At 40.1% G+C, this 24346-nt stretch overlaps 1 protein-coding gene and 1 long non-coding RNA gene across 12 annotated transcripts in view; one reads left to right on the forward strand and one right to left on the reverse strand.

Moving 5' to 3' along the window:
* NTNG1 (netrin G1) overlaps positions 1–19825 on the reverse strand; it is a 315517-nt gene extending 295692 nt beyond the window's left edge. For 8 of the 11 annotated variants that reach the window (XM_078072672.1, XM_078072669.1, XM_078072668.1 and 5 more), the window contains exons 1-2: positions 17966–18104; positions 10387–11090 (exon numbers count right to left, since the gene is read on the reverse strand). In XM_078072672.1, coding sequence (XP_077928798.1) covers positions 10387–10632 — 246 coding nt within the window. In that variant the 5' untranslated portion in view covers positions 10633–11090; positions 17966–18104. Of the gene's footprint in view, positions 1–10386; positions 11091–16661; positions 16767–17642; positions 17783–17965; positions 18105–19649 lie in introns of those variants that run through there. The other 3 variants (XM_036089454.2, XM_036089453.2, XM_078072663.1) reach the window with 3 other exon arrangements.
* Positions 17978–18417, forward strand: LOC144381892 (uncharacterized). Its single transcript, XR_013448011.1, has 2 exons — positions 17978–18092; positions 18367–18417. It is a non-coding gene; the product is annotated as an uncharacterized LOC144381892 (long non-coding RNA).
* Positions 19826–24346: the final 4521 nt, after the last annotated feature.

Here is a 24346-nt window from a genome sequence, read left to right on the forward strand (position 1 = left end):
TATGTACTCTGCTCTGTATGATTTCTAACAGCTTATTTCCATTTATATGAACACGTTAATGGAAAAGAAAGCAGGAATGGAAACAAACAGTGTTGATTGGTTCTCTTATCCCTGAATGAAGACACTCATCACATAATGTGTATTTCCGACATTCCACACACTCTGTTTACAGAATCCAATTTTCTGAGGTTATTTCAGATAAAAGGCTTTTTAAATAACAAAATCATAGTATTGTGGCTCATAGTCCTAATCATAAATGTGATTTTTAAAAAGGTTTTCGTGATGGTTTTATCCCACATACTACAAATAAACTTAGGGAGTAATTTATGGTATGGTTTAAGAGTAAGACATGCATGTCAGACTGGGTTTATATCCTGTTCCCACTACTTGGTTGGAAAAGTTATTTAACCTCCTGTCAGTTACTCCACCTGTTAAATAAGGATAATGATAGGACTGCAGACATGAACAAACAAAGGCTGTGTTTAGTATGGCACATGGCACCATGTAAGTTCTTGATAAATATCAACTACAAACATTATTTGTAAACATATAGCACAAGTTTAGTTCAACAAGCATGTATTAAGTACCACTATAGGCTTCACACCGTGCTAGGCACTATTAAGCACTGACTCCAGTGAGAACTAAACAGAATGCAATTCAGAGTCAGAGTAGACACATTGATGAGAATGCTCCCTAACACCCTGTACAAGTTTAGTCTCCTAAACTTTGAAATCAAAATCCTCATGGAGGGGTCCAGACATCACAGCTAACCTCAGATTGCTCACCAGCTCACTTTCTCTATCCTATACACATCTTCCTCTGCAACTTGTGTTGACCATGTACGTTGAATTCTCATCTCCCTTGAGAGAGAGTTGCTCGGAAGTGTATTTGATTTCTTCATTTTGTCATTTTCAAGAAGGAAGGAGAGCAACAGGAAAGAAACAAAAAGTTACATGGAATGGTGAAAAATCATTGTTCAGACATGACCTGATTATAATGTGAGCCGCTAGACCTCTCAATGGACACCAAACCTCTGGAACGAAAAGGGCTATTTCTTTGTACTGAAGCAAAATCCAGCTCACGTCTTCATTTAATATTTTAGAAGTCAGTTTCAAAGTAGGTCAAAGAAGGAAAACCAATTCTGGCTTCTTCCTTAGCTCACATCTTTAATTTTCATGGAACTGATACTATGTGAATCTATCTATTCCCAGAAAGATGAGAAGAAACTTACAACCTGCCAATCTCAGTAAGTTCTTTTCCAATATTATGCGTGTGAAACAACTTTCATCACTTTCCCCTTTTGTAGGAAAAGAAATTCTGAAATTTTAAAAATGGCACATGAGAAACTAGTCTGCCCATTGATCTGGTGAATTAAAACCAAAGCAGATTTCACACCAACCACTTTATCAAATTAATTATGTTTCCGTATATAACTGTTTCCAAAGGACTGATTGTCAGTGAAAAGGGGTGCTTTACTTAGGGCAAATGACAACTTTTCCAAGTTCTTACATTAGGACCAAAAGATATGAGGGGGCACTTAGATGAATTTTTCTCAGTCCTGAGATGATGGCTCTCTGCCACCAAAATCCCATTCAAGAATACATAAAATTTCCACAAAATGAAGAGTGTACAAAAGTCTCTGAAACAAGACCCATTCTTCTGGAAGAAAAGATACTCATATTTTAACTTAACTGACAAAAAAATGGTGTCTATTTAAAAGGCCCAAATTTACATGTTTTTATGTAAATTTTTCAGCAGAAAAATTAGAAAAAAGGCAAAAAGTACAAAAACTACTACAATTAGGGATAAGAAAATTTAAATGGCCAAGAAACATATCAAAAACCTACCTAGTCAACAAGTAAAAAATACGGCTTTGAAAAATTAAATGTCATTTCACCTTCCAATATCTCCATTTATCAATAAAAATGTTAGAAGTTATTATCTTAGCAGAAAAAGTGGTAGCAATAAGGATAATTTTATCATTATTCTTTTTGGTAAAGTACACATTTTCACTTATCTGCTAAGGCCCTATGTTAGAAGAAAATTTAAGAATATAATTTCCAGCATTGATGAGAATCTCATGCCTACCACATTTTTATAAAATGCTGAAAAATAGAGAATACTAATCAACTTTCTGGAGAAAAATCTGACTCCAGTCAAGAGCCTTAAAGCATAAAAACCAAACAACTTAAATGTCTAGAAACAGAAGATTGGTTAAAGAAATATCCATAGTAGAATACTACACAGCAGTATATCTTAAACATATAATGTTGAATTAAAAAAGGAAGTTCTACAATGATGAGCACGGTATTTTCCCATTTATTCAAAGTTTCAAAAACAATCCTATTTATAATTTGTGAATCACAACCAATATATAATTTTCAATTACTTGTTAAAGATGAAAAAGAAATATAAAGGAAGAAAAACATATCAGAGGGCAGAGCACATAGGATGGGTAAGTACTTGTTTGTGAAGCTTTTGTTTTGGTTGTGTATGTGGATAATGTGTGTTTAATGAGTTGTAATATAAAATGTATTTCTCACTGTGGATCAATTTAAAGCAAGTTTTAAAGCCACAAGTACAGTTTACAAGGTGTAATTTGCTCATCTTTAGCTTGTTGCTCCTAAAGAGGTCCCCTGACTTTGTTCTCTACTATGTGGCAGAACCGTCTTCCTCCTCTCTCTAGAAGCTCTCTAAGAGAACATAAAAGCAAGGCCCATAGAGAGGTGCCTGCCTAAGTCACACATGCTGATTTCAGTCCCCATGACTGACATATAGAATTCTATTTCGTTCAGTAATGATTCCATCCTTGAGAACACAGAATATAGCCCTACTCTTTAGCATCAGCTAAGTATGATATAATGAGCTTGATAATCTAAAAACATGTGCGTTTAATATGGGAGGTTTCAAACATGGGAGAAGAAGGATATGTTCAATAAAAAAGATTATACTGATATATGTTCATCACTGCATATAACCAATAGAAAAAAAAAAGCAAAGAACATCAAGCTATCAAGGTGAGAGGATAATTAAATAAAATATTGTATATCCACATAATAGGATATTTATAGCTATCAAAATCATATATCCTAAGAACACATAATGATACAAGTAAATGCAAAAACTGTAGTAGTAAATGAAAAAAAAAGGGGAAAAAATGTATGTGATATGATTCCAATTTTGTAAAACAAAATATATATATTTAGAGAGAGAGAGAGACTTGTAAGAAATATGGCAAAATGATTTCAATGTTGTGTGTTAAGCTCTTCTATTTTTTCCAAATTTTCTATTTGGAAAAATACATTTAAAAGATTCAATTAGAATTTGAAAATCCCTCATATACACTTTCAGTGTTGGAACACTGAGTAGATTTTGCCTCTCCCATCTCTCTTGAGAACATCATCATAAGCTGCCCAAATGCAGTAGCTAAATTTTCTAGTTGTCTCTTAATTTGCAGAGGAAAAAAACAGATTCATGATAAAAGTTCTCAAGAAATAGAAAACATTCTAGAAAATCAAATACTATATTCAATAAATTGATCAATTAATAAATTAAAAACATGTTATTATTTATCTGTTGCCTAGGAGTATGGTAAATGCTACGAGGTAGAAAAGCAATATAATGTGTAGTCTCTGTTGAGTCCCAGTATACAGTAGGCTCTCTGCTACATATCATCTCATTTAAGGAGTAGTGATCAAGGGACGCCTGGGTGGCTCAGTCCATGGAGCACCCGACTCTTGGTTTCAGCTTAGGTCATGATCTCAGGGTTGTGAGATCCAGCCCAGTGTTGGGCTCCCTGCTCAGGGTGCGGTCTGCTTGGGATTCTTTCCCTCTTCTTCTCCCTCCCCCTCTGCTCCACCCCCTGATTTCTCTCTCTCTCTCAAAATAAATAAATAAAATCTTAAAAAAAAAGAAGAGTAGTGATCCAGATAAAGAGGCAGGATACAATAAACACATGAAACAAATGTGCATGTGAGTGTATTAATCAATAAAATGTAATAAGTGCTAAATGATGCCATACAGTGCAGTACATAGGCAGGGCTAATACAGATATACAGTCAAGAAAATGATATGAGCTGAAATTGGCAGAAAGCGTGTATAGAGAAGCTAACTTCACATAGACCTTGAAGGATGGATGGAATTGAGGTAAGTGGAAAGGAGCACAGACTATTCCAAGCAACAGGAATGTCCTCTGCTTGTCCTCGCAGAGAAAACACATGAGATGAGGGACTTTCTGTGTGATGACACTAGTCCTCAAAGTCAGAGAATCAAAATGCCAGCCTAAGACCCATCCCATGTACAGTCCCAAAGCTAGAAGAGCAAACCCCACACACAAAGTCTGGAGAATAAGCCTGAGAGACCCCAAAACAATCTGGAAGGGCTATGGTATTTTTAGGAGATTGCTTCTCACAGTTTTCAAGTGATATTCCCCTAGATTGAGAGCAAACAAGACTACTCCTTGGGGGACAGAGAAAGTAATTCAAAGTGATCCACTACAAGGCACTTACTATTTTCTCATGTTTCACCTTTAAAAATCTCGCATTTGTGGGTTCAGTTAAATGCTTCCCCTAATCTTTGTGTAATATTGGAGCTTCAGGTAGATGAGCCATGCTTATCTTACTCAGCATACTCCACCATCAACTAAGTTAAAAATACATACATATATACACACATTATATATATGCACACATATATAGGTCTAACCCAACAGGTTCTATGATTTTTTGCTCCTCTTCCATTCTGCCAGATATAAGGTCATTCTACCGTTAACCAGGCCACTAGGCTATCATTTAAACACTGTGCTTGAATCTGCCCCACCCAGTCTTTTTCTATCTTTTTCAGATGCTGTTTAGCATTAGGCACTTGACTACCAGACAGTATTCTCCAAGTGGCCCTTTGATATGCCATAAAATAATGTTTCACCTTTAAATTCTGAGTGCTGGCTTTGCTTCTTTGTTCCCCCATCCTCTGAGTACACACTACTTCATATTCATTTTGCTTAGGACTCTTCTTTACTTCCTTTGGAGGCAGGGAACACATGCTATTTGACTGTGATTCTCACCACCACCTATTGGTTTTGCATGTGCTATATGCTCTGTTCACTTCACCGCATTCAGTAGCCTGGAACAATATTTGTGAAGCATCAGCCCATCAGAGACTGGGGCACTTGTGCACATAGAGAACACTGTCTGAGAACATTTAGTGACATGATGTGGTTTTAAGTTTTGTTAGACCCACAGTAATCTTTCCCAGCTTCCTCCCAAGCCCCCCCACCGCCCCCATATACAGTGCATGCTATGCCAATGAGCTTCAACCCAAGTGCAGTAGTCCTCTGCCAATTGATCGCTACCCATAAGCCCCTTGGGCGTGCTATAGGGTCCCAATGGGAAGTAATGGGAAATAAAGTTGAATATAACCAGATTTAAAGACCAGGTAGAGTACTTTAGACTTGATGCAACAGATAATAAGGAGCTCTTGTAGGCTCCTCAATAAAGAGATACTTGCTACAGGGATATATCAAAAAGATTGATCTCCATGAAACCTAATTCATTGTAAACGTGAATTAAACTTTTCTAAGAAATAAATCTAAATAATGAACTAAATAACAATGAAGTGTTAATAATGGAGGAACTGAAAGTTTTTTAAAAAATTCCATTCTGGGATAATTAAGGGATAAATCAGTTCAACTGAAAGCTGTCACTGATATTAAAACTTCATTCGTTTATTGAATTATGTTTCATGTGAACAGAGTATACTTTAAGATTATTTGATTATTATATAAGTCAATGTCATTTCCAGTTTTTGGAAAATTGAAATTAATGCCTTGTCACTGAAAATGGAACTGAGTTTATCAAATTAATTTCTCAAAGGCCACCTGACAGTCACCAGATGGCAACCTGTGCTGATGTCAAATTTGAAATTTAAGTTATAGATAGCCCTGTGACTATGCATTGCCACTCACTCATCCCACTGGGTTCCTTTAATATCATAAAACACAAAGGCTTTCTACTACTTTCCTAAATTCCATTTGAACAAAATGAAATATGTTCTATCCACAATGCTTGCAATAATTAAAGTCTTTTTTTTTCTTAATAGGAGTCTATCTAGAAATAGCACAATATGGAATGATCGTTAATAGACCTGTTATGGTACTTGAATAAATGCCTGTCAAGAGCGAGGGCAACCATTAGTAAATTTCCTAAAGAAAATCCATTTTCATTTCAAATTCTGACATTTTATTTAGAAAAATTACACCCTTTCTTTTAATTATTTCAGTAAACATAATGAGGGTATTGCTAACTACACCTCCGAGTACTTTATTTTCTCCATTTTTTTAGTAATATGAGTCTACTTGTAATTAAAGGCACACTGCATTAATGATGCCGGGGGTCTCCAAGGGAAACACTTAATGTCCACCTCATGATATTATGCCAAAATTACATGCACAGAAGACTTTTTAATAATCTTTGTTTCCTAATTTAGTTTTGATTGGCTCTGAAATCCACAGCAGCTCTCGAGGGTTCACATTTCCATAGCCATCAGCACTTCCGCACCATCTATTGTACAAATGCACATGACTTCTCCCGTCTGCAGGCTTCTTTTCAAAGCTTCTGTTTAACTTATCCAGAAAATTAGCTGCAGGCTGGAGATAATTGCAGATAATTTTGCCATTTTTAAGCCACTGGGGTGTTGCGTGGAGATATGACAGCGAAGTTTGTCTAAACACAAAGAACAAGTCATAGCTTTGTGTTGTCACTTCGGCTTTACACACAGGTTCCGATCATCCTATTTGCTCTTTATGCAAATTGAAACAAATTGTAGTCACTAGATGATTTGTGTTTTCTGACAAAGCTGTGCTACGGGAAGCTTTTATGTGGCTGGGAAAAGGACATGATCTATACTAACATATTATCCCAGCCTAAAAAAAAAAAAAAAAGAAGGAAAGAAATGGCCAAAACTCTTCTACCTCTCAGATTCTTCCTCCTTAACAGAGATACTTCTTGGGCCATCAACAACTTAAAAGGAATATATTAAATTAAAAAGAAAATGTATGGTCTCATACACAATTCGTGTGTGTGTGTGTGTGTTTCCCCTATTCTACTCTCATGCATAGAAATATCAGAGTGATCCCATAAAATTAACATTCATAAATGCTGGTAGTATTAATACACAGCAATTTAAAATCACTAGATATTAAAGAATTATTAAATAGGTCATCCAGGTTAGGAAGCAGAGATCTATTATCAAATGGAATCATGTGGCCCTTTTTCCCTAAAATTTCACAATAAATTATATGCTGCATCCCTGGATGGTCGCTGCCACATGAGGATGGAACACGTGCAAAAGGCAGCAACAGTGGTTCTTAATGCATTGCCAATGAACTATGGAAACTTCAGGGTGTTTCTCTCACCAAATGTCCCCTCGGTGCTCAGAATTGTTATACTCATAGATAATAACAGAGTAGGTGATTTCTGAAACCATTTTGCAGCAAACATTTACATATAAGGGCTAAGTAGTGACTGTGCTTATGTGGCAGCAACACTGATGTAATGGGCCATAACGACTCCGAGGGAGCAGGTATGGGTGCGTGTGTCAAGGAGGAAAGAACGTGAAAGTCGTAACACAAATGACTTTATGGATTCCCAGTAGACCTTGGGCTAAGGAGCACCTACACAGGTCTGATATGACAGCATCCCGAGACAGCTTTACAGCCTTGTGTCAGGAACCCTTACACTAAAGAGTTTTATGGAAAATCCAAAACTACAGAGAAGTGTTGCTGTATTAGGCCATTATCGTTGACTTGGCATATAATATGCATACAAATAGTCCCAAAGTCTGCGTTTAAAGGATGGGTTATTAAATCTGCTCTGCCAATCATATGCATATTAAGGAGCCCAAATTAAGCATTGATAGGTAACATCCCACAAATCTTACACACTCCCTTGGAAAACAATTCTGCCCAGTGACAAGCTTAAATGCACCAAGGCCTCCAAATACCTGCGTCAGACTAAGATGTAGCCTTTCAAAAGACTGTCTTGTGGATTTGGGGGTAAACGTATAAAGTATTCACGTTACTGCACTTGAGAAAGCTGAAGGATAATTTTATTTTATTTTTTTTAATTTTATTTTATTTGAGAGAGAGAGAGAGTGAAAGAGAGAGCACAAGAGGGGGTAGAGTCAGAGGGAGAAGCAGACTCCCCACCGAGCAGGGAGCCTGATGCGGGACTCGATCCCGGGAGTCCAGGATCATGACCCGAGCCGAAGGCAGCCGCCCAACAAACTGAGCCACCCAGGCGCCCCTAATAATTTTAATTCTTTTTTCTCTTTTGGTCTCTAACATCACATAGCTAGTGAACTGGGAGGGAACTGACTTGTTTAAGGACTTCAGACCATGTCCCCACGAAAGGCGGGCATGAGAAGTTCCGTAATGTGCCCTGTCCCACTCATGATAAGAGAGGCACGCTGAAAACACCAAGTAAACCCTTCCACATGAGGACAGGAGCAGGGCTCAGCTAGCGCTCTCTTGCCAGGGGCTGAGATCGAGGAAGCTGCGCATTTAAAGCACAGGCTGAACACACCATACTGGGCCGATGTGAGTGGAAACGGCACTCGGAAGAAGGAGATCTGGTATTTTACTTAGATCTGTCAATTATTAAACAATTCCAGAAGAGGCATATTGGTACAAGTGTCATGTAAGCCAGTAGATAGAGCTAGAGTGTTCTTCATAATATGAAGCGCTGGCCCAGAACTCATTCTCCTGCCGTGAGGAGTGGAAGACTCCATGACCTATCATCTGCACAGCAATTGCACCCCAGATTTGCAATGAGATTTTAAATTTAACCTTTTATGAGAGATTATCAAACAGCTTCTATAAAGCCAACAAATGTCCCTGCTCTTTTACAGACTTACTATAGTTTTGCTAATGTGTTGGAATAAACTCCTCTTCTGGAAGTTTCTGGTTTCTAAAATGTAGCTTTTTTTTTTTGCAAAGCACATACCCGTTTCCTAGAAAGATGGGTCCTCTCTTTGAAATATTTAGTCTTTCAGGGCACTTTAGTCATAGTGACACCTAATAGGCAAGCTCTTTTTCTCACTCTCCACAAAATCAGGTTTAGACCATAATTCAAACCAGTCCCCAAAGGCACTTCTGAAAAATGGCAAGCCGTTAGCTTTTAGGTAAAAACACTCTTTATTGCTCAAAATTGTTTCCTGTTACAAAACCTTTTCCACAGTGCTAGGTCTAAGATGATCTTATGCTAATTTAACTCACTGGGGACTGTGAACAGATGCTACTTTGATTAATAGTTTCACTATGCTGAAAATGCCAGGCCAGGTTCAAGATAATAAAGTCAGGTAAGAATACTATTAAAATCTGCCATATGATTATATCTGTTATGTGGAGAGAAATGGGATCACAATTCCAGTGTCAAATAAAGACCACCTATAATAAAAAAAAAACAATGACATAAACCAAATGAACATACTGTCTGAATTCTTTAGCACTTTGATTTACATCATGTTAATCACCAAACTCTTTATTAATACCTTATAGGTAAACTTTCAGCCACGTCCTAAGTGAAAATTCAATGCATCACTCCAATGCTATCTTTGCACCTAGGATTTAACTCTCCACCCAGGAAAAGACTTATGTACACCACAAAAACAAGGAATTCTGTAATTCTGCTTATCAAAGGATGGTATCTGAATTTGTATGCCCAGGTCATTACTTTCCAGCAAATACGTTTCCAACATTCCAACAGTCATATTTAAAACACCCATAGAAAACTGTGACTCTTGAAAATAAGGGCCTGCATGAGTTGACAAATGAGACTTTTCTGGAGGCATTAGCTCCTCTCTCCTTTGCTTCTCTTCTCACTGTTCTCCTAACCAAGGACTTCCACATCACAGCAGTGTCTACATGAGGACAACCATGAACTCTAATCTGGCCTTGAACTATGAAATTCGGGGCTGGCCTTATACAGGTATGTGAAGAAACCTTTGTGTTTTTAAAGTCGGTTTACCAATGGATTTTATCCTTTACCATGATGCATATGACCTAGTCATATTCCCAGACTCCAATCTGAAATTTAACCTTTAGCTGAACTTTTTCTTTTATAATTTATATACAGTACACCTGTCTCAGTGGAAGCTTTGGTTTGTAGGAAGCAGAAGGTACATTCCAGTGCATCAATCACACTGTGACTTGTAATTCCAGGTCCTGCAAGCCAGCCTCCACTGAGAAGGAAGCGAACCTGTTAGCGCAGATCTGCCACGCACAGATTCAGCTCATTGCATGAGTCGAGTCTTTACCCTTACCACATTTGTACACATATACGATATGCTCCCACTTAATATGAAATAGACTATTCAAAAGGGTTGCCTCACCATTGCACAGAACGTCTCGGGAGGGTCTCCACAGGTAATGTCCGGAGGATCCAGTTTTACTTTGAGATATTTGGTCATGTCCGTGGATTCCGGCTGACAGGCCATGTAATCCCAAACTTTCCCTTCTTCTGTGTAAATCTGAGTCTTACACACGTCATAATGTCCCCATACCAAAGGGTAGGGTTGCATCACTGAGGACACTGTAACCCAAAGGGCATGAATTGACAGGAATCTTGACAAATACATCTCTAAATTCTTGGCAATCCTCGCAGTAATAAAGCAGGGTTTGGTTATCTGTGAGCTATGTCTATTTTACATATACATATATGTCTATAGATTCCAAATCTAAAAGTGAAGGGTCGATACTGTGCGTGTTCAGGTATATTGAGGACTTTGGTGGAAGCCTAACATAGTTGTGCGTTAGGCGTTGACAACAACTTGCAGCTTTTTTGTTGTCCTAGAACATATCTATTAGACTCGGGTCTGGTTTGGTTTTTGTAAAAGATGTCCAGTGGCAGAGAATGATTTAGCGAAGTGATGGCTCTCCTGTTGTACATCCGATAACCCTGGGTGATCCTCAGTGCTCACTGCTCGCAAGGGATGCTCAGACGCACTAGGATGTCAGTATCTGAAGCAAAAGGATGAGTGTCTATAGCCGGGTGTCTGTTTCTCATCAATCATTCTTTCCTTCTGGCACCAACACCCTTTAAGAAACAATAAGAGTAAGAGTTATTGCCCCAGAATCAATGCATTACAAACTGTATGATATGTTGACATTTGGGAGGTTTGATGCAATATAAAGCAAATTGGTGTAATATGGATAACCTTTACTCCGCTGCTTTGCTAGAATGAGCAAACCACAGAAATCACTCACACTGGGGAGAATTTTGATATGAAGGATTTAACTCTTCCATAACAAAGACAGATGTGCATGTCCCAGGTGAGTTACAGGTTCTCGCTTCAAAAATTATATTTCCATCTTGACAAAACTGAGAGCAAGCAGCTAGATTTAAACATTTCTCATGGATTGCAGTGCTAGAAAATCTTCCAGGAGAACAATGGGGGAAATGAATGCTTTTATAACAATGACAAAAAAGTGACAACTACTTCTATGCCTTTTGTCTATTGGCAAAGAGACCCTAAAAATCTCTAAATTCCTTGTACATTTCTTAGCTTTTGTTAGCTGGAGTGAAAACCAGCATTGCTGGCACAAGTCTGTCCCTTTGGATTTGCTCATTATATTGGAAGAATTTAGCCTCTTTTGTTTAGTTGCATTTAGTGATAAAGATAACTTGCCTCTTCTGAAAAAAAAATACTCAGAAATAAAACCAAAGGAGCAAATTTTCTTTTCACAAGACTCTTCTATTTTCTTACATCTTTTTATAGCCATTACATCTGCATTTGCACTTACTTTCTGTAACAGAAGAAGAGAATTTGTCCCAAAGGCGCATATTATATGCTGCTTTAAAACTAAAAGCTCTGTAGTAAAACGCACAATTTAAAATGCACACATAAAAATAGCTGAGGGTGAGTTAACAGGCCATGAAGCAGAATAATATGGCACTAATTCTAAGAGAAAATAAAAAATACTGTTTAACAGTACTTTGGGTTAACTGATAATGCAGCCCCCACAAATACGGATACTAGTCATTGGTGAGGTGAACTGGCAACTTTTCTCTTTAGAAACCACTGTCCAAGTCTAACCAAACAATAATATTTGGAATCCAGGTGTAAAAAAGAGGTATTTGCATAATTAGTTGGTTCATATTGTCAGAGTCCCAGTAACTGTTTTTTAAACAACTGAAAAAGGCCAAAAACCCTGTAGTTTAGAAAATACCATCATAGACCCTTTAATTTACATTAGGTGGTTTAAATAGGGAAGTTTGCTATCTTCAAACAATACTATAAAAGGAATTCAATATATTTAAATAATGCACCATCTTAAAATAAACTCAACCACAGAGACTATGAAATGCCAACGGATGGTTGAATAGTGTTTCCATAGCAAAGTAATTTATAATAATTGCTTTATGGATGCAAGTGCAATTTTCATTATATTCAATTCATAAAATGTTATCATACAGCTGCAATTTGTGATATTTTCTATTAGGAAAAGTGTTGAATATTTGAGTTCCTATGAAGCAATAATTAGCAGTTTGTCTAAACATGTATAAACTGCAGATTTGAATCTGCCTCCTCCTTATAACATATAGATGCGTTGGGCACATTTTGATATCTTAAGCTAAAAGGAAAGAAATCACAGGGAAGCATGTGTTGTGGCTACTAAAGCCTTAATAATCTGTAAAGGTGTTAAAATAATACAAATGCACATTTTCTAGATGCATTTTTCAACTGTGTTTACTACTTCATTATAACAAGAACAAACACTTTCATGGAGTGTGGGGGAGCTGGACGTGAAACAGAAGTGTAAAATCTATTAGACTAGAAATTATTAACTTCAATTCTTAGGTTCAAATACATAGCAACTTCTTTATCAAGAACAATATAATCTTGAAGACCAGGGATAAACTGCTCTGAGTTTGAATTGAGTGAAAATTATGAGTTAATTCTAATACTGTTTTTAAAATGTGACCCTAAGTATATATTTGAATGCTCCCTGAGATTAACCTTCACTTTTTTTTTTAACGAGTAAAGGTTATCCCCTAATCCGTTTATTCTTCGTAACTCTGTCTTTATCCACATTTTGCCTTACTGCAACCACAGAATAAAGGATGACCACCAGATAGATGTACGTGAAAAATTTGGACACTAAGGAAATGTATGTGAACCTGTTACTAGTTCTTGACACAACAGCAATCCCAATATAACGAACTCTCATTAAAGTATAGCAGAATTATAATAATGGTCATTACACAGAATTATGGACTACACCATTGATCGAATTTAGAGAACTGACAAGGAAAAATGCAGAGGAGTGCAAGATATTTGAATATTAGGCAGTTGCAGGACTGTGCGACAGACATTCTTGACAAGAAGCAGCCAATTATAGCTTAAATTTCTGGCACATAACCAGTTGTGATTAATAGTTTTCCATTACATTACAGACATATTATTAATGTATTAAAAATGTCAAGCTTTGGCAAGCACTAATATGGCATGGCTCAGTTAGTCTGCAGAATTTACATTTAATGAGCTCCCATTGACACAGAAAAAGATATTGACCATGGCATATTACAGATCAGGAGCAGAGGGTCACTAAGCTGTTCTTTAACATAATTGCTTAATTTCATTCTAATTTTTATATTTGTAGCGTGTATTCTAGAATGTATTCTTCACATCGGGTCTCCTCACTTTTTTCAGTGCCACTTACACTTCAAAGAAAATCCTCTTAATTTAAAATTAAGAAGAAATTAAATTTATGAATTTCCATGACAGTGGAAAAGAGTCCTCTGTCAAAATCGGGAATTTGCTACTAAAGTATAATTATGGAGTTTTCAAGGAAAATAAAATGATATGAAAATAGAATATTATTTACCCCCTCACCTCTATTGCTTAATGGTACCGGTTCCCATCTGGCTATGCTTTCAACCGGGTTAAAATCATCAATAGCTTCTTAAAAGCTAGGTCATCACAGCAAATAGCTAGGCAAACGAATGATGAGAAGGACGGTCAATGACATATTTGGGGATTCAGTATACTAAACCAACCCCTTCTGGCCCATAACTGAACTAATTGCCAAGTAATGGGGGCTTTGAATTTGTCTCAGGTGTCCATATCACCTAAATGTGAGCTGCTTCCGAGGAGCTCTGGGCAGCCCCAGTTCCAGTTCTTTGCTCTGTAAACCTTGGGAACTCACTGTTTTCAAGTAATGCCATCATCTCTACCTATGCACTAAAGTGCTGAGAAATCCTCTTTGATAAAAATACCCATTAATATGCTATGAGAACTCCATAGACTCTCACTGGTATATAAATTTGCAGAGCCAGTGTGAAAATATAAAATTATGTCATGTCCTCAAGTTGATAGATGTTATTGATCTGGACTAAAGGGTCTGTAACATGGCTTTGCATCCACAGGACATCTTTTTCCAGGATTCTGGAGCGAATTCCCTTCCACCTGGGAATAACTTTGGAGAAGGTATTTCACAGGCCCTTTCTCTCATCAGAAAAGAAGCCTCCCAAAATAGTACATGGGAGTAATAATGGTCAAAATTATAGACAATTACATTCTTTAAAAAAATGCCAACTTCATCAACTGAGAGGAAGATATTGACAGTAAATCTGTTAATTCTAGCTCATTGGTTTTATTATATAATCTCACGAGGAGGTGGGGGTGGTAGTATTAGGCTATTTATTCCATAAATACTTAGCTCTTTAGGGGCACCTGAAATAGACAGCTATTGACTCATTCCTCATAGACATTAAGAATTTTAGAAATATGCACGTTTCTGAATGGGAAGGAACAAAAAGAACACTGACCATAATCACATTTCATTGAGTGAAAATTATAAAGAGATAAAGACACTCCCAAATTCAATAACCTACCAAAATTAGCAGATTCCAACACTCTCGTAATGAGATTGACTAGACGAGATATTTAAGATACACTGAATGCTCTTTGCATTTATTTATTGTTGTGAAGAAAGCATTTTCTAGTCATCTTAAATGGGAAACATTTGCTTCTACCCTTTTGTTAACTGTCTTTCAAAATACAAGGAATTTAACATGTACTGAAGCATCATTGGCATATTTTACTCATCCTTGATTGGGTATTATGAGCAACTGCCTATCATGAGATTCTTAATAAAACCAAATAGCACACCTTCGTATTTGAAAGATCTCGGTTTTCACCGAGAGAAGAATGATTAGAGAAATCAGATAGCATATATTGGCAGGATGTTTGGGGATAGGATAATACATAAAATTATTTCAGAATCAGTTAAGTCTAGAAGAAATCTGGTATTTCATTACCATAGAACAACAAATCTTTCCTTCTTGTGTAGGGAAGTTCAGACATCCAAGGTTTCAAACACACATTTAAGAAAATCTACACCCACCTGAAGTTTTGAAACAAAACTCTGGGTTCTGAAGGTAAAATTCTTTTTTAAAGTATGCTACATCTCTTACTGATATGATACACACACACACACACCTTTTTTTGTTAACATAATAACTGACTTTCTGAGTTGCATGAAATTTTATTTCTTTCCAAGCGACTTGATGCTCTTGTAACTCTAAAACTCTCCAAATCTTTACAACACTTAGAAAACATATCAACTAAAGGCGTAATCATTTAAATTTTTTGACATATTACCTGGTTTTTTTTTTTGGAATAGTAATGGAAGCAGACAAGTAGTTGTGCCAATTGCAATTATACAAAAGGAAACTGCAGAATACATTAGTGTCGTCCTAAAAAAGGTAACCTGAATCACTTTAACACACATGCCCTGTGAAAGCTGACAAAACAAAAATCTCAATAGAAAAAAAAGCTTTGTCTGCAAATAAGATAAACTGCTGTCTTACAAAATTTTAAGATGATCTCTCTTAAATTTCATAATAGGAAGTATAACCACATTAATAGATACATATGGAATTCTGAATGCTCTCATGTTGATTTTTAGTGGTGAAATAGATGTCATTTCATGGCATCCAGAAGAGAAAAGGAAATATATCCCCCACATATGTATGCCGGAACAATAAGTGCAAAACACTTGATGCATTTTTTTCTTTGTATCCTGATCCACATGCAAATACTCAAATTTTGTCTTAATGAAAAACTGGAAGTTGCTTATCTTCCAAAAGAATCTTGGACAGTTACTGAGCTGCCGTTCCTTTGCCAAAGAGAAAGGGGGGTGGGTGCGTGGGTAAGACATTCAAAGTGACACAAAATACTTAATGAAACCTGAGGTTGCTAATTACCCACAGCTTAGAGATGCTCTCAAGGGCTAGACAAATCACCAAAACCTTGCCCCTTCTCTAAAAAGAGAATTTCTGGGAAACTTTTTCTAACGAGCTTAACCATTAAGTCAATTTGAATAAATGATTTTGTGGGAGGCTTTTTCTGGTTAATTTCCCCCCGTTTCTGTAAGACAACTTTTAGTATTTTCAGTCATAAAACAGGGCCTTATTTCTCGAGCAAATCTACTGCCAGATACACCATATGTTTAGTGGAATTCTGAATCTTACTCAGAATTTTCCATTCCAAAGATTGACAAACTGTTATGATAACGAGTGTCTCCATGACCATTCCGAGTACAGAGAAGAATGGAAGAGGAGTCGGGTTAACAAAAGCTTCTGCTCTCTGGGAATCTATACCTGATGCGATGATGGGAACGCAACCTCCGACTTTTCCAAATAAAGTTGCTTTAAAATCCCCGCTAGGAATTTTCCCGCAAGCCCTGCAAGATGACAACCTCCTAAGTGGATGGGGTTGGGGGGTGGAGGTCCCCGGGTGAGGTTACTAGAATAAACAGCAGAGGGCGCAGTTTCTTTTTTTATCTAACTTTTCCCGGGTATGAATCACTTAATTGGTTATTTTGGGCCCAATAATATTCGGGATTATTTGCATTATATATAGATATCCACAGATCCATAGAGGACAGGAATTCAATGTCCCTAGCCGAATCCCGCAACCGATTAAAGTAATGCCAGTAAAGAACCCGAGAAAATATTCCAAACAGCATTCCTACACCAAGTCTGGTCCTCTTTCAATTCTGCCTTCTCCCCAGCTGCACATCATGGGATAGTAATGCTTTAATCTCGCACCAATATCGGAGATTAAAAGAAGGGGACTTCAAAAGCTCTCAGTGTGGCCACCAGCTCCACAGGGCCGGCAAGAGGGCAAGTTTTCTCCCCAAAGCAGACAATTGGCAAAAGGAAAAAAAGAACCCTCCAGAGCGTGGTGTGTGGCCAGGTGTGTGTGTGAGAGGGGGAGCGCGCCGGGTGTCTGTCAGTCCGTCCACCGAGGCACCGACCCAGCGCCCAGGCTCCGGAAGCAACACACACACACACACACACACACACACACACACGCAACCCGCTCGGGGCGCACACCCAGGAAGACTCGTGTGTGGGTGTGAGAGTGTGCGGGTTGTGTGCGCGCCGCGGCTCCGCGCGCTGCCTCCTCAAGGCGCTTCACAAAGTTCGTCGCCCACCCGGAGCCTCCCTCCCGCCTGTGGATCGCAGTGGGGGGCGGGGAGGGGGGCGGAGGCAGGCACGGAGGGAGGGAGCCCGGGGGAGAGGGGCAAAGACGAGACGCGCGGGTCGCCGGAGGAGGGGGGCGCCGGCTGCACTTACCGTGTGGCCCGTTTGCCCTTGCGCCGGCCGGGAGCCGACCGACGGCGCGGGGCGGCGGCCCTGCCCAGCCGGGTGCGCCTCGGGCGGCGGCCGCAGCAGCTGAGCCCGCGAGCGGCGCACGGGCGGGCGGCGGCAGCTCCCGCCGAGCGTCCTCCCGGGCGCGGGAGGAGCGGGAGGGGTGGGGTGTGGACCCGAGCCGCCGCCGCCGCCGCCGCCGCCGCAGCAGCAGCCCCGGGGTCCCGCTCGCGCCCGGCCCGCGGTGGGAGAGGACTCTGCGGACCCGGAGCCCCGCGCCGGCCCGCCACTCCCCGCCGCTTAATTACCTTCGTCGCGGGCCCCTGAAGGGGAGCCTTCCTGCGCGTCGCCCCCTCTCGGAGCCCTCGCCGAGAGGGGGAATTCCTTCCCGTTGACGTCCTCTTCCGAAATGCAAAAGATCAGTGACTTTGACAGGTAGATGAGGGGGAGGGAACAGGGGTGGGCGGAGAGGAAGAGAGGATGAGAAAGGTGCCTCTCCCTCCAAAAATATAGTGATATTAATAATGAAATCGCAGCCTTCGGGAGGTCTTGCCAGCCCAGTCCCCCGCTTGCCGGCTCTCCTCCGCGCCTCCTCGCGCCACTGCCTCTGCCACTTCTCGCTTTAAACTTTTACTGGGGATTTTTTTTTTCTATTTCTATTTTTTTTCTCTCTCTCTCCTTTTATTTTTTATTATTATTTTTTTTTAAGCTGCAGGACGATTTCCTGATTCCCGGGGATCAGAACCAGCGGCCGGGCGGTTCTACCTCGCTTGGCACAGCTTTCATTTTATTTCAGATGAAGACGTTGAGCTTAGTCAGAAGGGACATAAATCAGGACAATTAGCATTGGCGCCAAGAAGATCCTCTAGTAACAATTTCGCCCGGGCTTCCTTCTCGCATTCCTCCACTCAAGTCAGAAATGTCACTGCACATAGCGTTGATGGCTGTGAGACGCGACGCACCCAAAGTCCATTTGATGAAATATACATGGCCCACGACGCTTCTGGATTGCGGTTCCCGGGCTCCCCGCCCCCGCCCGCGGCGCCTGGCCGGACCCGCTCCGAGCCGGCAGCGAGCTCTCGGCAAACTTAGGGGCGCGTGCAAATTAAAGAGTGAGCGCGAGGGCCGGAGGAGAGAGAGAGATGGAAGCGAGCCCGGGGAAGCCGCAGCCCTCAGAGGGGTGGCATGAAGGTTTCACTTAAAAGCAGATCTTCTTCTGCAACTGCCAGCAAGTGGAAGGATTGCAAACCTTACACTACCTCGAGACCTGGGCGCTCCGAGCGGTCCTAACTCCGTCCGGCTCGCTGCCGCTGCCGCTGCTCAGGCCGCGCGTGCCGCCGCTGCACGACCTCCCCGCGCTGAGGCTCTGCGACCACCTTTCACCCCCCCACCCCCAGCTCGCCCGCGGAAGCGCCGTTTCCAGTAACTCTTCACGTACCATCCACTCGTGCCCCCGCCCGTCCCATCCCTCACTCCTCGCTCTCCTCCCCCAAACCTTGCCTAAGCACACCCCTCGCCCCTAGCAGTGATCCTGACGGTGTTTTTCAACCAAAAATTCCCCGCCCTTGCCAGCGGCCCCTAGGGCGCAAGCCTTGAACCTCCTCATTTAGAAATCCATTCTCCTGTGGAAAGTTGAAGTTCAAAAGAGAGCCGTGCATGTCACGTCTCCTGGCTTTTCCCAAGGGGGAAAAAAAAATACCCCGGCCCCCAAGACTTCATGCCCCACCAGTGGGGGGGGGGGGGCGCTCAAACTTACCTGAAATCCCTCTTAGCTACATACTAACGTCAAAAAAGAAAAAAAAAAAAAATTCCAGACTTAGATAGGGAGAGACTTTAATTAGAAAGAAAGACTATTGCAATACAGAGAGAGCTCTGATCTCAGAAATCTGTGAGCATTTCAAACCAAACAAAAAACCTTTTGTATGGTAAAGGGAATACGCAGTAAGGGAAAGTTGGGCAGATGAGAGGAAGTAGACGGAAGGCATGACTGACCTGCGGGGTTTGACAAGAAACGCGTCTCTGTGGTCCCGGGATTTGGGGAATAAGCTGACAAGGAAACATGTTCTGCATTTTAGTGCTTGCTCAGATTTTTCAGGCAAGCTAACGTTCAGGGTTGGGTGGGGAGGAGAGACGCCTGATTCAAATTTAGTCAAGGCAAAGCAGAGGGTAAAAAATGGGCAGTTGTGAACACTTAGTCACCAGCTACACACCCCACAATGAAGGCACAGAGTAAGAGCAAGGGGTCACTTTTCTGCAATGGCTGGGAGGGGGAGGTGGTGTCAGAAGGGTGTTTGGGGAAGAAGGTTGTTGAACTGAGCCTATAACCAGACCCTCTTTGGCTCCCAAGCAGCCAGGAAGGAGGCAGGGATTCCAGGCATCCAGCCCCTAGACCCCCCAACGCAGAGAGAAGCCCCAGTGAATCCTCCTTTCCTTGACTTTCTCCAGTGCAGGAATTTGTGATTTCCTTGCTTTTCTCCCTCCCGACCCGCCCCCCCTCAACTCTAGCTTAACAGTTACCTAAAGGGTGAAACTTTCTAAAGTCATGCTTAGACAGTGTTGATGTGTCTGTGCTCCTCCAGGGTTGAAATATACTGATTGTATGGAGCTGCCACTCACCTTCCCTCACAGGCTCCCAGAGCCTAGAACCTACAGGGGAGCCAGTACGACTTAAGAAACAACACCCAGGGTGGTCCTCTCACTTCTCCTGGGCACCCCTCCCCCTTTCTAAACACTGAATACAAAGGGCTCTCAGCCTTACCCCTTCCTCTTGTTCTTTTTGGCTTAAGCCAAGAAAACACCTTCTGAGTTTTCATTCTAAGTTTTGTTTGATCTTTTTAGGTCCTTTTCTGGGAAAAAATAGAGGAAAGGCACCTATGCAGAGATTGAGAAATTCCCTCCTGGGATATATCAAGATCTTTGTGACATTGGCTCACTCCCTGGAGAAATGTTCCCTTCCAGCTATCAAAGTCTTGAAACTAACCTCCTTCCCATGTTCCCTTACTAAGACCCTCCCTCATTGCCATTGCCAGGGCTCCTTTGACTATGAGGCAGACACCAGTCCCAAACAAGTCTGATAGGTGAAGGGAGACCCTTTTCAGTTAAGTAGCTTCTCCCACTCTAGGAGTGAGAGAGTCTTCCAGAGGTGAGTTTTTTTTTCCAAACATCTGTTCTGATCCTCTCACGGACTCAGTAAATCACCAATAAACATGTGGATCTAAACTTTGGCCAGGAAATCAGAATCACCAGAGGAGACTTTTCAACATTAAAATTCCTTCCTCTCCAGATCATGATCCCTCCTCCAGTGGGGCTGGGGTGGGAAGAACCTTATCTCCAGAAAAAGCACTTTGGGTGGATCTGATATACTCCCTCAAACAGAGAAGCCCCAAATGTATATATTAAACCAGCTTCCTTGAATATATCTTTGCACATTTGTTTATATAATACATAGCAATCAGAAATTTACTTTAGATATTTTCTTGGCATCAGAGAAAGTAAGTTAGGGCATGCTTACTTTTCGTATCATCCTTTGCCGTCTCCACCTATATATATATTTAACTGTCTTTGGAAAGAACGATTTTTTCTGTTTGTATTTAACCTTTCAACTCTACTTTTTTTTCTCTCTCCTTTTAGAAAAGAATTGTTTGATCTTTCCGTTCTCCAGCTTTAGATCTCTGGCAGGTTTCCACACATTCCTCATTCTTCTTCAACTCAGATTTTCATTTATTTGTAATCCTGTTAGGTCTCTAACTATTGTTCATTTTCCTAGGTTATTAGCTGCTTAAAAACCTTCTTTTTGGAGATTTGGCAAGGCTGCTCCAATACTTGTAATCTCAGTATGCTAAACCCATAATGGTGGCATATTTGCAATATATCTGGTCCAAAAAGATACGTGTCTTCTTAGAAATACTGTAAAGTACTTAACATAAAGTAGCTATAAGATCAGTGTTGATTGCAGGTGTGAATAATTTTTGCCCATTTCCAGGGTTCAGTTATAGCCTCTTTGGTAACAAGAACTAACTCCCACTATATTCAATTAAGACTTCCATGTCTGAAATGTCCAAATCAGGGACAAGTTCTGTTTGGCCAATTGTATACTACATGATAGATGCTTTTTATAACTGCTGCTTGTGTCCCAGTAGAAACATCTTTCCTAGCAGTTGTAAAACCTTTAGCTCTTTCCTCTACTCTGTGCTCGGGGACATGTTTTATTACAGAGCCATTAGCAGTGTAGTTTTGACAGGTTTTGAAGTTCCTTACCTAACAGGATTTTTTAATGCTTAAATATTTTGACATTTAAACCTCTCACAAGCCCTAACCATCTGGTCTGGGCTCTATCACTAGATTATATTGGCATTTTCCTGCTGTTGTAGGTGTTCCAAGCACACTTATCTTCAAACTTTAAATTTACAAGCCCAAAGTATCTAGTATCAAGTATGCCCAACGTAGATACATCGGCAATCTCATTTAGTTTTTCTGAGGACTGATGGTAGGCCAAAGGACGTATTGTTTAATAGAAGAAAATGCACATGTTTACTGTGCTACTGGTTCTAGAATGTGAAGAATAGCAGATGGTATAAGCTATTGATAGTTAATGACAGATGCAGGGAACATGACCTTTGGCATCCACGTGCTTTCTAATATACAGCACTGTGTAAAATAGTTTGGAAATAATAAAACAAACTGCTTGGTTAAAATAACATAAAAAAATTAACAAAATGTAGATTTGGGTAGTTTTTTTAGGAGAAAGCATTCTAACCTAAACGATGACCTTTTTTAGTCAGATATTTTCTGTCTTTTTTTGTATTCCAACTTCACGGCGCTAGAAGTGTTTAAGGGAGAATAGTTTTCTTATTTTTGTTTACTTTATCTCACCCATAAGAAATCAACAGAAATCACTTCTTAATTTTTATGCTTTCAGAGCATGTGACATTAGATGTTTTTATCCAACCAGTAAAATCTGTCAAAATCATGACCCTGAGCTTTTTTAAAAAAACTATTTCAATATTTTTGAGACTCAGAACACATAGTCAATATTTGTTTAACAGTTTGTCTTTTTTCCAAGGCTACAAGAAGAGGCACCCCACTAGGAGGTTTGGATAATACTTCGGTCTGAACAACCTCAGTGTCTACAAACTTATATTTTGTTGTGCTTAGTTTGTCTAAGATCATAAACTTATTTCTTGAAAAAAGGAAATCTTGCAGTTAATGTCGTGTGTTGGCTGGAAAAATTTATCTCCAAAATCAACAGCTGTGTAGATTTCTTCAAATGTAATTTTCGTATTTTCAATCATTCTTCAACAACAAAATCAGCATCCTTTTCCAATTGAGAAGGAAAATACATGGAGGAAGATTGAGTAACACCCTTTGCCTAATTTAGAGATCTTTCCATCATTTTCATCCCAATGGTTCTTCTCTCTAATTCAATAAATATTGATGGAACCCACACCCCCTGCCAGGAACTGTATTAGGTGCTGGAGGGAATGCAAAGCTCTCAAGTCAGAGTGTACACTATCATGTTGGGAAAAGAGAGTTGGGCTAACTGTAATGTACATTTTTAATGTTATCCTAGGGAGTGTTTAAGGGAAATGCAATGGTCAAGTCTGGAGACTCTTTTTGTACCCAAGATGGGACAAAGATGCACACAACTCAGCTGATGGCTTTAACGATCTCTGCCAGGCCATTGGCCCAAATATATAAGAAAGCATCGACTCTGTGCCTTAGTAGCCTCTGCAAGAGGTTCTTGTACTATCATATCAATGTGGGGTAGAATGCAATAATGGCTGAGCCAAAATTCTGTGAGCCACCGCCGTGAAAATATCCATGATGAAAGAAATTCCAAGAATAGAAAAATAGTAGACAGAAGAGAAATCTAAGATCCCAGGTTACCATTGGTTTGAGTTACACTCTATTCAGATGTTTCTCCCTGCTTTTCTTGACTCTCTTCTTCTCGGTTTAGTTTGAGATTTACTGTTCTGAAATGATTACCTTGACTGCTGTTTTTATCAGCTCTATCTATGGCTCCCATCCTTTAGCTTCTAGGCTGAATGGAGGCAGTGGATATAAGCTGGTGTTGGCTTCTAGTGAGTAAGATGGATTCGTGCCAAGTGGTCTTTACTTCCCAGTGAGCTGCCATCTCCTTTGGCAAGGAGGCTCCCGCTCCTACAGAAAATGACTAATTCTCTTAAATTCTGCCTCAATTTGTAATGTAGAAGAATGAAATCAGAGGCGTTGTGAATTCTCTTCTTACTCCAATGAGCCAGGAAGGAACTCAATTATCAGTTTTCCACACTGTGAAATCCCATAGAAAATAACACAACTGTAAGATTGTTATGATATCATAGAAATTATTTCTTGTTCCCCTCTCCCTACCTTTTTCTTTATTCTCAAACATGAATTTAACACCTCTCATGTGCTAGGGACTACATTAGAAATAATAAGTTGAGGGGCGCCTGGGTGGCTCAGTCCGTTAAGCGTCTGCCTTCAGCAGAGGTCATGATCTCGGGGTCCTGGGATGGAGCCCAGTATCAGGCTCCCTGCTCAGTGGGGAGTCTGCTTCTCCCCTCAGCCCCTCCCCCCTCATGCTCTCTCTCTCTCTCTCTCTCTCTCTCTGTCAAATAAGTAAACAAAATCTTTTAAAAAAAGAAATAATAAACTGAATCAAGCAGTCTCTGTCATAGTTTACAATCGAT

Source organism: Halichoerus grypus, chromosome 5 (genome assembly GCF_964656455.1).
Source record: "Halichoerus grypus chromosome 5, mHalGry1.hap1.1, whole genome shotgun sequence".
In the NCBI taxonomy this organism is placed as follows: Eukaryota; Metazoa; Chordata; class Mammalia; order Carnivora; family Phocidae; genus Halichoerus; species Halichoerus grypus.